Consider the following 14,470-nt stretch of genomic DNA (forward strand, 5'->3'; position numbering starts at 1 on the left):
GTATTCTCCGCCGCCTGTGCATGCCAAACATGTTCATGACATATCCATAATTTGAGCCAATATTCAGTTCTGTGGTTTCCTAAGGTAAAATATCCCACATCTCGACACAAGAGGAGTGGTTACGTTCCCTGATCATAAATACACAGGTGGGCTATTTCAAACATGGATTATGACAGGGTTGGCTTTGAACTACTACATTTTGATTTCTACTTTCTCGACTCCAGACATTTTCAGAAACGGTGTGGGCGCTGTTGCCCGGTAGTCATTCACCTTTTCCACTTGTGAACTCTTCTTTGTGAACTCGAAAATATACATTGAAGACTCTTGTCTCCAGCCTGATGTACACGTTTCCTCCCTTAACTCGGCTCTAAACCCAAGATGTATGGTGCTAAATGTTAAAGGGGTTTTCCCCAGAATCATAAATTATCACCCATTCACAGGATAGGCGTTAATTCTCTGATCGCCGGGGGCGTCACCACTGGTAGCCCCACCAATCAGAATGGGGGTGCTGAACCCCCTTTCCTAACTGTTCTACCGCAGTGAGGAGGACATTGAATGCAAGGGAGGTCAAACGTGCGCTGCAGCTCCATTTTAAGTTTATGGGACTGATGGAAATGGGCAAGTACAGTGCTTGGTTTCTGACCCAGCGCACGGTTTACATCATTCGCATAGACTTTGAATGGAGTGGCGGGCACATGCTCGACTGCTGCTCCCGTCAAGGTTCTCCATTCAAGTGAAGAGGATATGGGGGTTCAGGACCTTCAGTCTCACAATTGTGGGGGCCCCAGCTGTCAGTTAATTATAACCTATCCTGTGGATAGGTGATAATTTATCATTCTGGGAAAATGGAATGATAAATGGAAAACCAGAAAACAAGGGTTAAATCATCTCTTTATGGCAAGCATTTTTTTTTTTCTTGTATCAAAAATAAATAAATAGATAAATCCTTGCAGCTTTCACACTGGCCAGTGAGCCTCACCATAGACTGACACTTCCTGTTCCGTAGAGATCACTTCTCATCAGTCATCTCATTATTATCACAGGCAGGATCACACTGAAAAGTAAATCTATTATTAAGCTGGAGGCAGAAAACAAAAGGATCCCTCATTGACAATTGGTTATGGGCTCCTCCTCCGTCTTCCTGCACAGTGACCTCCGCACAGGTCACAGAGCATGCCCACAAAACATTCCCACAGGAGTTAACAGATCATTTTCTTATTATGTTCATGTTGCTGCTCTTTAAAGCAACTCTCTGAACTGTTAATAGCTCACAGTGGCAGCTCCGGCCAGATGGCTGCCCTGATGATAATGGCTAGAAAATGAAGAAGAAAAATTCAATCCGAAAACAAAAAATGGTTCCTTTTTATTAGAAAAAATTAAGGCGATATATATTCTTTAAAATACATGTAACAGAGGGATACCTGCGAAAATAAAGATTGGGCTGAGTAGAACTCCGCAGATGCCATGCTCTATAACAGTTGTTACATGGCAAAGGAATCTACTATATACTAACATTACAGCAACGTTTGGCATTTACATCTAGCAATAACTTGTATCATTTACAGGATGTATGAAATACTGACTGGTTAACTTTCATCTGGTGTATGACCTTTTCCAACTAAAAATCTCTTCAAGATCTTTATAAATAGCGGTTTCTCGTCTTTGCAGTGTAGGCCTTCTCCGTCGGGCCATTAGGTTTGAACTCCTTCGTCTTGTGAACCACTTTTTCTTCTCCTCCGTTCGAAAAAACTCTGTTATGGATCTAAAATAGTCTAATGTAACTTCGTGACTCCATGCTACGGGTGAATCTGTAAGAAACGCACAGTGACCTCCACAATGTGTTAACAAAAGTAAAAAGTAAGGGTTGGTCCTGAAAAGTTCAATGGGCAGTGTCGTCTGTGGTGATCCTCGGATAGGATCATCCGTGCTACAGATGCATAGCACAGGTACTGCAACTTCATCCACGTCACGCAGGGGGTCGTTGCGTTCCCAATAGCTGTCCCAGTTTACCTTCTCGTTTTTAGACTGGCAATGTAATGTCTCATGAAGTTCCTTTAAAGTACTACTTCCAAATAATTTCTCAGTGGATACAATTTCTCCTAAAGCTGTGAAATATCTGCAAAGAAAAACAGGATAGAAAGACATCCGTGTGTTTTCATTATTATTTGCATCTAAATGTGCAAAGAAAAAGTGTAATTTTTGCTCATAGCGAGCAATCAGGCTCCAGTTTTTAATTTGCAGTAAAATAAATGATCTGATCTTGGGTTTTTTTATTACATTTTCTGTACGAGGCCCATTATATATTATTTTAATCTTCACAATAACATAACATACTGAGCGTGTGTAAGACTTCCCTACTAAATAGCCGCTGCTCTCAAATAAAACTTTGTAAAATGTTTAAAAATGAAAACCTCAATATATAAATATCCTTCTACATTTAGAGTATCATCATTTGCATATATAACATTTACTCTAAAAAGGATCTAATTAATTATTTAGAATGTCTCCCGAGAAGTTCATCAATAATATATGTTAATTCCCAGTTAATAGGAGGTCGGAGATTAAACATTCTTGAAGTATTCCCAGCATACTGGTGTAAACCAACAACTTTTAAAAAAAGTTATAAAGCATCCCAAAAGGCAACTATGTTTGTGTACAATAGTAAACTTTCAAAATTCAACCAGACTTTTTATTCTGAAGTCCGGATCACATGGTACAAATAGTCCAAACATTGAGCCAGTAAAACAATCACAAAAATTAGGGCACGTGACAACGCTCGACCGATCCCAGCAGGGGTGTAACTAGGAAAGACTGGGCCCCATAGCAAACTTTTGACTGGATGGCACACACAGCCCCCCTTGTAAATAGTGCCCCCTGTAGATTGTGCCATTCAGCCCCCGCTGTAGAGAGTGCTAATCCCCCCCTGTAGTGAATGCTCCCTCCCCCTTATAGACAGTGCCATACAGTCCCCCCTGTAGATAGCGCCCCACCTCCCCCTTGTAGATAGTGCCATACAGCCCCCCTGTAGATAGGGCCATACAGCCCCCCTTGTAGATAGTACCATACAGCCCCCCCTGTAGATAGCATCCCCCACCTTACCCTTGTAGATCGCTGTTCGGCCTGCAGCCTAGTAAATGGCAAAGCAGGGAGATACCAACCTGCTCTGCCATAGTGTTCAATACTATCTGGGTCCTAAGGACGCAGATGCTATTAAATGTGGCATTGCTACTGCTGTAGCAGCCATAGCGGTGCCACCGTACATGGGGGGTGGCACGGCCCCCACATGCCGCGGGCCCCATAGCAGCCGCTATGGCTGCTACAGCAGTAGTTATGCCACTGAATCCCAGCCCAATACAGATTATATGCTCAAATTCATTATTAAATCTTATAGTTACGTGTTGTAACTTCTTGAAGTTATGGAAACGTAGTTCAATATGCTGGGACTACTAAAAACCTTTTTAATTGAACACTAACTTTTCAAACCATTTATGCTAATCTACTGTAATAGTATTTCTGATATATATCAACTTTTTAATTTACTGTAAGTATTTGAATGGATGAAACCACTAAATTTCATGTGAAGTTACTGCCACTAGGTGTCTCCCTTCCTGTAATCTGCTGTCCACCTCCTGTTAAACAAAGTCCGTCCCTGGTAACCAAGTAAAATTAAGGTGCTGCAGAAGGTGGGAATGTGTCACTTCACTGCTTGCCTGTACATGTCTATGGAAGTATTGCAGTTTATTATAAAAGTGATCAAATGATCGCATAGTGAAGTCCTCTAGTGGGACTAAAAAAAAAGTTACATGTTTATAAAAAGTTTATAATAAACAAAAATCCCAAGTAAAAAATTTTTTATTAAAAACCCACTTTTTCCCCTTATGTAAAATATTTGGTATCACCGCATCCATAACGATTTCAACTTTAAAACGATTACATTATTTAACACGCACGGTGAACGCTATAAAAAAATCAATGCCAGAATTGCTGTTTTCCATTCATCCTGTCTTAATAAAAATTTGATAAAAAGTTATCAAAAAGTCGGATGTACTCCTAAGGCCCCATACACACGACCGTAGGATTCATCCATAATTATGGTCCATAAGTATGGACCTTAATTACGAACCCATTCATTTCTATAGCCGACAGACGTGCTGTAGGAACCTTCCGTAAAATATAGGACATGTCCCTATTTTTTTATTTTATGGGCCGTGCTCCCATACTTTATAATGGGAGTATGGCCCGCAAATGCGGACGACTGTCCGCGGCCGTCTGCATTCGTTTGTGCCCGTAATCACAGACCGTGATTATGGGCATGGTCGTGTACATGGGGCCTAAATGGTACCAATAAAAACTACAGGTCGTCCTGCAAATAAAAAAAAAAGCCCTCATACAGCTGCATCGGAGGAAAAATAAAAAAAAGTTATGGCTCTTAAAGGATGGCGACACCAAAGCAAATAATTTTGAAAAAAATAAACTGTTTTTACTGTGTAAAAGTAGTAAAACATAAGAAAAATTATATAAATTTGGGATTGTCGCAATAGTAATAACCCACTGAATAAAGTTATGTTATTTATATCACAAGGTAAATGGCGTAAATTTAAGACGCAAATAAGAGTGGCAAAATCGCTGTTTTTTTTTCTATTTCCCCCCCAAAAAAGAGTTAATAAAAGTTAATCAATAAATAATATGTAAACCGAAACTGTGCTATTAGAAAATACAACTTGTCCTGCAAAAAACAAGTCCTTATACAGCTATGTCGATGGAAAAATAAAGAAGTTATAGCTCTTTGAATGAGACTATGGAAAAACGTAAAAAATAGCTTGGTCATTAAGGCCTAAAATAGGCTGGTCACTAAGGGGTTAGAAATTATACACTCTATTCTATAGTCCACCCATTGGAGGGCCTCATGCACTTCTCCCCATTCATTTAGTCAGCGCATAGTGACACTGCGTTGTTCGCTATGTACGGTCTTATACTGACACATTAACGTTACTGAAGCGTTTAGACAGTGAATAGACATTCCTTCCAGCCAGGACGGGATGTCCATTCACAATCCCTGCACTCCGTTAACGTTTGTTTGGTACTTACAGCAGAGCAAGCGTAATCTCGCTGTAACCTGTCATTTACATCAAGATCTCGCGAGATTACGCTTGCTCTGCTGTAAGTACCACAGAAACGTTAACGAAGTGCAGGAATTGTGAATAGACATCCCGTGGACTGTCTATTCACTTTCTAAACACTTCAGTATTGTTGATGTGTTAGTATAAGACAGCACATAGTGATCTAACAGGATCCATATGCGCTGACTAAATGAATGGAGAGAAGTGTATGACGCTAATTGGTCACTGATTGGTCAGCGTCATACACTCCTCTGTACAACGCCCACTTGGTCTAAAGTAAAAACACGCCCACTTGGGCATTATGAAACTAATTAGCATAAAGCTAAAATCGCTCCTAACGTGATAAAAATAGATAGCAGTGCTTTTTATTTAGAAAAACTATCATCTATATTATAGCGCCGATCTCCTTATGTAGGAGATAAAGCACTTATAATGTGGTGACAGCCTCTTTAAGGTGTTTCCCCACTTTGAACAATTCTCACTTATTAGAATGGTCCTTGACAATAACCCGATATCAATGTATCCCCCTGCTGGAGCCCCTAGGATTTAGCTGTAATCTGTGTGGAATCCTGGCAGTAAGTGTTACATTTTTCTGCAGTGTCATCAAGGGGGAAATTAAAGGACCGGTGTTGCGTAAAAAAATTTTTAATATGTTTTTTGTTTTAGTATGTTAATAAAGTACATTTTATTTATTTGTGTTTTACTTTTTTCTAACTTTTACTTCTCTATGGGGGCTGCCTTTTTTTTTTCATCTCTGTATGTGTTGATTAACGACACATACAGAGATGGAATACGTCACATACATCCCCATAGTGAATGCGAATGGGAGCCGTTCCATTCACTATAGCGTACGCCCACACAGTCCAAAAGGAAGATCTTCGGCCTAGCGACATCCGGCGCCATTTTCATGTGGACCGGAAGCCGCGGCCGGACAGTAAGATGACTACTTCCGGCCGCGGCTTCCGTCCATATGTTCAGAAGCAAGAACTAGGAGCGGAGGACACAGTGTAGGTTTGAACATTCAACCCCCTCCTTTCTCCTGGCACTAGCCAGGATAAGGGAGGGGGGATTGTGTGAGCTCACTAGAGCGTGTGTGTCTACACCAAATTTGCAGCATAAAGCAATGAGGTTGCTTTACCCCATTGCAATGCTGTAATTTTGGGAATTGCTCCCTCTAGTGACCAGCACATGGAAATGTTATAAATTAGAATCTAATTTATAATATTTCCTGACTTGTGAAAAAAAATAAAAAAATTAGAACAATGTGTAATCATTTATTGACTAACAGTTTAACTAAAAAAAAATAAAAAAAATTCTAGCGACACATTCCCTTTAAGCATTACACAATTCTCATTCAAATCAAAGGGTTATCTGTGTAATGCAAGACAGGTCCCCCTGTGCTGCTGAAGAGCTCATTTCTACCCCATCTAAGGGACCAAGAGTTATAAAACTCCCCTGACTCACTAACTGTCTATATCTGGAAGTGCTGTCTGTAGAGAGTCCAGTGTATTTCTGAAATGCTGCTTCACAATGCTCTCCTCTGCTTCCTGCTTGCAAGAGAGAGAGAGAAATCTTTCACTAGCAGGAGGCAGGGGAGACTGGCTGAAGGTGCATCACACAGGAATATACTAAGAATTTGCAGTAAGAGTACAGAAGTTCTATGTAACTGATCTATCACTTGCTCCACTTAGGACTCAAAGCAAGTGCAGTGTGGTGAGACTCTGCTCCCTCTGCAAAGCTAGAAGTATCATGGGAAATGTAGTCTGCATTAGGGGCATCCCATCAGAGGGGAAGAAGGAACCGAGAGGGCAGACACCCCATAAATGGCACATCAAGTAAAACCGGTATACACAGGAGTCCCTACATGTTATTCTTTAATAATAGTTTATGCTGCACTATATAGGCAAAAAAAACTGGAGTGCTTCTTTAACCGCTTCCCGACCGCCCACAGTAAATTCATGTCGGCGCATGCTGAGCTCTGTGCAGCGCCGACGTGTATTCACGGTGGGTGTTAAAAGCGCGATCCGGGTGTCTCAGAGTAGCGCTGACACCGGATCGTGCTGTTATCCCCTGCCTCTAGTCCCGGAGACATGACCGGGACCTAATTGGTTCAGGTCCCGGTCATGTGATCGCAGGGAAAGTTTGTTATAGCAACGAACTGGAAAGTTTGTTGCTACAACAAACTTTCCCTGGGACCGATTGCAGGTGCTGCAATCGGTTATAAGGCAAAACCGGGGGCCATATAACAGCCCCCGGGTCTGCCATGCACGGCAGCCAATGAGAACCAGCCGGAGGCCGGTCCTCATAAGCTTCCTGTCTGTGTGACTCTAGCGTCACACTGACAGTTTATAATACGTTACACTGCCTAGGTAGTGTAATGTATTATAGCAGCGATCAGTGCTGCAGATCTTCAAGTAAAAAGTAATAAAAATGTTTTATAAAAGTGTAAAAATAAGTTATGTTACAAAAACAAAAAATGCTTTTTTTTCCTATAATAAGTCTTTTATTATAGGAAAAAAATGAAAATGTTAAAAAAAAGTACACATATTTGGTATGACCGCGTTCACAACGACCCAAACTATAATATTATTTTTCCCGCACGGTGAACAGCGCAAAAAAAATAATTAAAAAACTATGTCAGAATCACTATTTTTTTGGTCATCAACCCTCCAAAAATATAGAATAAAAAGTGATCAAAAAGTCGCATGTACCCCAAAATTGTACCAATAAAAACTACAACCCGTCCCGCAAAAAACAAGCCCTTACACAGCTTTTTTGACTGAAAAAAAAAAAAGTTATGGCTCTCAGAATATGGTGACACAAAAAATAAATAATTTTATCGAAAAGTGATTTTATTGCGCAAACGCCACAAAACATTAAAAAAAACTATATACATCTGGTATCGCCGTAATCGTATCGACCCGCAGAATAAAGTAAAATGTCATTTATAGCGCACAGTGAAAAGTGTAAAAAAAAAAAAGACAAAAAACATTGTCAGAATTTTTTTTTTTGTCACTTTGTTTGCAAAAAAAAATCTAATAAGTGATAAAAAAAATCACATGTACCCTAAAATGGTACCATTGAAAACTACCAATTGTCCCACAACAAATAAGCCCTCGCACAGCTCCGGTGAAGAAAAAATAAAAAAAGTTTTGGCTCTCAGAATATAGCGACAGAAATTGTGCAGTGTCCAAAAGCGGATAAGATCGTGCGCCATTTATATGTGCGACACTGGCCACATATCTGCGGATTATTATTTATTTACCGAATTATTATACCCTCTTATTATGTCCTGATATACTCTGCTCAATTTACACTTACCCCCACATCATAAACTGAAATACCAGCAAAACCCCAAACAGAACAGTTAACAAGCAAAATCTGCGCTCCAAAAGCCAAATGGCGCTCCCTCCCTTCTGAGCCCCACAGCATGCCCAAACACCAGCTTAGGTCCACATATATGATATTTTATATCCGGGAGAACCCGCTCAACATTGTACGAGGTATTTGTCTTCAGTGGCACAAACTGGGCACAACATATTGTGCATTAAAATGGCATATCAGTGGAAAATTTAAATTTTCACTTTGCACTATCCGCTGCGCATTAACGCCTTCGCGCACCACGACTTAATAGTATGTCGTGGTGCGGGGGGTTATATATGGAGCGGGCTCATGCGCTGCGCCCGCTCCATATTCTGCAGGTGTCAGCTGTGTATTACAGCTGACACCCGGGACTAATGGACAGGAACAGCGATCGCGCTGTTACAGGAGTCTGTAAAAATGATATTATACTGCAATACATTAGTATTGCAGTGTATTGTACCAGTGACCTAATGATCGCTCGTTCCAGTCCCCTAAAGGGACTTTTGGGAGGTTTCCACTGTTTTGGTACCCCAGGGGCTTTGCAAATGCGACATGGCACCCAAAAACCATTCCAGCTAAATTTGAACTCCAAAAGCCTAATATTGTTCCTTCCCTTCTGAGTCTTTCCGTGGGTCCAAACAGCAGTTTATTACCACATATGGCGTATTGCTGTAATCAGGACAAATTTCTTTACAAATTTTGGGGTGATTTTTCTCCTTTTATTCATTGTAAAAATGTAAACATTTCTATGTTTTTTCAGAAAAAAGTAGATTTTCATTTTCACGGCTTAATTCCACTAAATTCAGCAAAAAAAAAACTGTGGGGTCAAAATGCTATACACCTAGAAAAATTCCTTGAGGGGTGTAGTCTTCAAAATGGGGTCACTTTTGGGGGGTTTCCACCGTTTTGCTCCCTTCAGGGCGTTGCAAACGAAACATGGCACTGAAAACCAATCCAGCCCAATGTGCGCTTCAAAATCCAAATGGCGCTCCTTCCCTTCTGTGCTCTGCCGTGGGTCCAAACCGTAGTTTTTTACCACATATAGGGTATTGCTGTAATCGGAAGAAGTAGCTTTACAAGTTTTGGGGTGCTTTTTATTCTTTATTCCTTGCAAATATTATTTTTTTTAAATATTTTTTCAGAAAAAAAGTAGATTTTCGCTTTCACAGGAAAACGCCAATAAATATAGCAGAAGACCTGTGGGGTCAAGATGCTAACTATACCTCTAGATAAATTCCTTGAGGTGTGTAGTTTCCAAAACCGTGTCACTTTTGGGGTATTTCCACTGTTTTGGCACCACAAGTCCTCTTCAAACCTGACATGGTGCCTAAAATATATTCAAAAAAAAGGAGGCCACACAATCCACTAGGTGCTCCTTTGCTTCTGAGGCCGGTATTTCAGTCCATTATCACACTAGGGCCACATGTGGGATATTTCTAAAAACTGCAGAATCTGGGCAATAAATATTGAGTTGCATTTCTCTGGTAAAACCTTCTGTGTTACAGAAAAAAATGTATTACAAATGAATTGCAGCAAAAAAAAAAAAATTTGTCAGTTTCCCCTCTACATTGCTTTAATTCCTGTGAAACGCCTAAAGGGTTAATAAACTTTCTGAATGCTGTTTTGAATACTTTGAGGGGTGCAGTTTTTAATATGGCGTGATTTATGGGGTCTATCTAGTACATAAGGCCCTCAAAGCCGCTTTAGAACTGAACTGGACCCTGTAAAAATCGCCTTTTGAAATTTTCTTGAAAATGTGAGAAATTGCTGCTAAAGTTCTAAGCCTTGTGACATCCTAGAAAAATAAAATAATGTTCAAAAAACGATGCAAATATAAAGTAGGCATATGGAATATGTGAAATAGTAACTATTTTGTGTGGTATTACTATCTGTTTTACAAGCAGATACATTTAAAATTAGAAAAATCATAATTTTTGCACATTTTCTCTACATTTTGGTGTTTTTCACAAATATGCAATGAATTTATTGACCAAATTTTTCCACTAATATAAAGTATAATATGTCACGAGAAAACAATCTCAGAATCGCTTGGCTAGGCAAAAGTATTCCAGAGTTATTACCACATAAATTGACACATGTCAGATTTGCAAAAATGGGGCTGGTCCTGAAGGCCAAAATGAGCTCGGTCTTGAAAGGGTTAACTATGGAAAGACTGTTTTGAGATGGAAGAAAAGGTGTCATAGACTACACTGATCGATTATAACAACACAAACACTATGTATATCACCCCATTACTTTTGCATTACCTGCTAAGAATGACTTTTTGATAAAGCAGCAGAGCCCATTCATAAAACCATGGCAGCCTGGTTTCAAACCATTCCTGGCAGCGGAATACTGGTGAAATGCAGGAAACAGCTGTCATGTAACTGGATGAGCCACATTCTCCTAGATAAGAAAGCAATAGTCCAGACCCAAGTCCTTCACTTACAGCAAAGAGCATGGAACTAGGATGCCTAAAACGAATATAATTAACAGCTTCTTTTAGATCTCCAGGTTCCCCAAAATCCTGTAGTCTAAGTGTTGTCAGTGGACAGCCGTTTTGCCCACGTCTGTTAAAAATGACTGGATAGTAGCCTTTTCCTAATGCAAGCAGGCAAAAATGCTGAACATTTCTGGTCAACTTTCCAAAAGGGTTGGGAATAACCAGGAGTAACGGTGGGTTATCTGTGACATTTGTTCCCCTTCTTGCTTTTAGAATTTGTCGTGGACCCACAACCCAGTCCAATGCAATGATGCCACCATCTATTAGCTGTAGGTTTTCCCTGGCTAACTCCAAAGGAGTATCAGGTGGAAGTATGTGTTGAATAAGGGTCTGAAGGTTCGGCCAATGACTCCACCACCAGCGTGTTGGCTCGAGAACTAAGCGTTGAATGTCTTTAAGCAGCCAATAGGCAAGAGCTGATGGTTTACATATAAGCTGGTATCCTTCTGGAAGAGATTTCCAAGAGTCTCCAAAATCATCCCCAAAGTAATCTTCTTCTTCAGTTTCTCCAGTATATTCTTGTTTCTGCTTTGTAGACCAAAACTTGGCCTTGAAAATAAAACAGAGTATAATATTTATCCGAGACCAGACTATCCACCACAAACTTTGTATTGAAAACATCATGTCTATGCCACTTCTCGGCAGATTTCGGAGCCGCCTCTTCCTGATTTGTTGTCCTTGAACCTTTCATCAAGACAAACATTCTGCTATCTCTTACTCAAATTATTTATTTATTTAAACTTTCGACTCTCCAATAGCTATGGGTTTAGTAAAGGTTGTACTGTTCTTGTGCCAAAGTGTTTAAACAGTGATTTATGTTTGTGTTTAAAGAGGCTCTGTCACCAGATTTTGCAACCCCTATCTGCTATTGCAGCAGATAGGCGCTGCAATGTAGATTACAGTAACGTTTTTATTTTTTAAAAAACGAGCATTTTTGGCCAAGTTATGACCATTTTTGTAGTTATGCAAATGAGGCTTGCAAAAGTCCAAGTGGGCGTGTATTATGTGCGTACATCGGGGCGTGTTTACTACTTTTACTAGCTGGGCGCTCTGATGAGAAGTATCATCCACTTCTCTTCAGAACGCCCAGCTTCTGGCAGTGCAGACACAGCGTGTTCTCGAGAGATCACGCTGTGACGTCACTCACAGGTCCTGCATCGTGTCAGACGAGCGAGGACACCGGCACCAGAGGCTACAGTTGATTCTGCAGCAGCATCAGCGTTTGCAGGTAAGTAGCTACATCGACTTACCTGCTAACGCCGATGCTGCTGCAGAATCAACTGAAGCCTCTGGTGCCGGTGTCCTTGCTCGTCTGACACGATGCAGGACCTGTGAGTGACGTCACAGCGTGATCTCTCGAGAACACGCTGTGTCTGCACTGCCAGAAGCTGGGCGTTCTGAAGAGAAGTGGATGATACTTCTCATCAGAACGCCCAGCTAGTAAAAGTAGTAAACACGCCCCGATGTAACACACACAATACACGCCCAGTTGTACTTTTGCAAGCCTCATTTGCATAACTACAAAAATGGTCATAACTTGGCCAAAAATGCTCGTTTTTTAAAAATAAAAACGTTACTGTAATCTACATTGCAGCGCCTATCTGCTGCAATAGCATATAGGGGTTGCAAAATCTGGTGACAGAGCCTCTTTAAGTGAAGCCTGCAGCTACAGTGTATCCTTAAAGAGGCTCTGTCACCACATTATAAGTGCCCTATCTTGTACATAATGTGATCGGCGCTGTAATGTATATTACAGCAGTGTTTTTTAATTAGAAAAACGATCATTTTTTACGGAGTTATGACCTATATTAGCTTTATGCTAATGAGTTTCTCAATGGACAACTGGGCGTGTTTTACTATATGACCAAGTGGGCGATGTACAGAGAAGTGTATGACGCTTACCAATCAGTGACCAATCAGCGACCAATCAGCGTCATACACTTCTCTCCATTCATTTACACTGCAGATAGCGATATATCTATATCGCTATTTGCAGTCACATAAACACACTATAACGCTACTCATGTGTCATGACAATGGATATACATTACCTCCAGCAAGGACGTGATGTGTATTCAGAATCCTGACCACTTCTGTAGCATCTCTGTGATTTACAGCACAGCAGGCGTAGTCTCGCGAGATTACGCTGTAAACTGTCATTCACAGCGAGATCTCGCGGTACTGTGCCGTAAATCACACAGACGCTACAGAAGTTGTCAGGAGAATGAATACACGTCACGTCCTGGCTGGAGGTAATGTATATTCATTGTCATGACACATGAGTAGCGTTATAGTGTGTTTATGTGGCTGCACATAGTGATCTAGATATATCGCTATCTGCAGTGTAAATGAATGGAGAGAAGTGTATGACGCTGATTGGTCACTGATTGGTCAGCGTCATACACTTCTCTGTACAACCCCCACTTGGTCATATAGTAAAACACGCCCAGTTGTCCATTGAGGAACTCATTAGCATAAAGATAATATAGGTCATAACTCCGTAAAAAATGATCGTTTTTCTAAATAAAAAACACTGCTGTAATCTACATTACAGCGCCGATCACCTCATGTACAAGATAGGCCACTTATAATGTGGTGACAGAGCCTCTTTAAGGCCCTTTTATACTGGCCGACACTCGGTGCTCGCTTGCTCCTGTCACACGGAGCTATGGATGGGGACGAGCGTTTGTTACTCTGATCGCTCGTCTCCCCATACATTATTATAATATAGATAATCTTTTACTTTTTAAAAGGATATGACCAGCAGATGATCGAGCGTTTGCTCGGTTATCTGCTGATCGCTGCCCTTTTTACACAGGGCAATTATCAGCAACAAGCGTTATATTAACGCTCGTCTGTCCGATAATCGTCCTGTGTAAAATCCCCCTTAGTGTCAATTTTCTACTGGTCTGTGACCTACCTGGACTGGTAATGTTCACCTGAGGTAGAAAAATCAAATTGTGTTTGCGCTGGAAATGTTGCATTCAATCCACTAATCTCTTGATAGAAATTGCCATGAAACCAGTTTTTAGCAAACAAATTGGGTGCTCAGATTTTTTTTTTCTCTGCTTGATTCAGATATTTTTATCAGCAGAATAATAGTTGCCTTTGTTTTTGAGATTCGCATGGGACAAAGTGTATTATGCTCCATCATTTGTGCATTGATAGTTGCTGCCACTTAAAGGGGTTATCCTGGAACCAAAAATTGCATTGCTATTAAAATATATATGTGAAATGAAGTAACTTACTAATATACTTTAATTTAAAATTCTGTACTAAATGGCACAGTTCAAACCTCGTGAATTGTTCCCGGAAGTGCTGGAGCTTTACTAATAATGATGACACTCCGACACGGCCCCACGTGACTGAGGGCTTGCTTCATGTGCTGTTCGTGAACATGACCGCATGGGGCTGTCACATTGCCTATTGCTTGAGTCCTGAGCAGAGCATCAGCCAGCGCTTTGCTCGGGACTCCAGCACTTTT

At 40.7% G+C, this 14,470-nt stretch overlaps 1 protein-coding gene across 1 annotated transcript; it reads right to left on the reverse strand.

Moving 5' to 3' along the window:
• Nucleotides 1-1,338: 1,338 nt before the first annotated feature.
• On the reverse strand, nt 1,339-11,639 carry ABHD15 (abhydrolase domain containing 15). The gene is made up of 2 exons (XM_075850863.1): nt 10,751-11,639; nt 1,339-2,116 (listed from the first exon to the last, which is right to left on the reverse strand). Exons 1-2 carry the CDS (start codon nt 11,608-11,610, stop codon nt 1,594-1,596), a joined length of 1,383 nt encoding a protein of 460 aa, XP_075706978.1. The 5' UTR covers nt 11,611-11,639; the 3' UTR covers nt 1,339-1,593.
• Between the last annotated feature and the right edge of the window lie 2,831 nt (nt 11,640-14,470).

This window comes from Rhinoderma darwinii, chromosome 2 (genome assembly GCF_050947455.1).
Source record: "Rhinoderma darwinii isolate aRhiDar2 chromosome 2, aRhiDar2.hap1, whole genome shotgun sequence".
NCBI classification, from domain to species: domain Eukaryota; kingdom Metazoa; phylum Chordata; class Amphibia; order Anura; family Rhinodermatidae; genus Rhinoderma; species Rhinoderma darwinii.

Excerpts from the sequence above, each read along its gene's own strand:
- ABHD15 (XM_075850863.1), bottom strand. The coding sequence starts at position 11,610 with ATGATGTTTTCAATACAAAGTTTGTGGTGGATAGTCTGGTCTCGGATA. Across the intron at positions 2,117-10,750 it reads CAAAAAGTCATTCTTAGCAG|ATATTTCACAGCTTTAGGAG; the intron begins GTAATGCAAAAG and ends TTTTCTTTGCAG.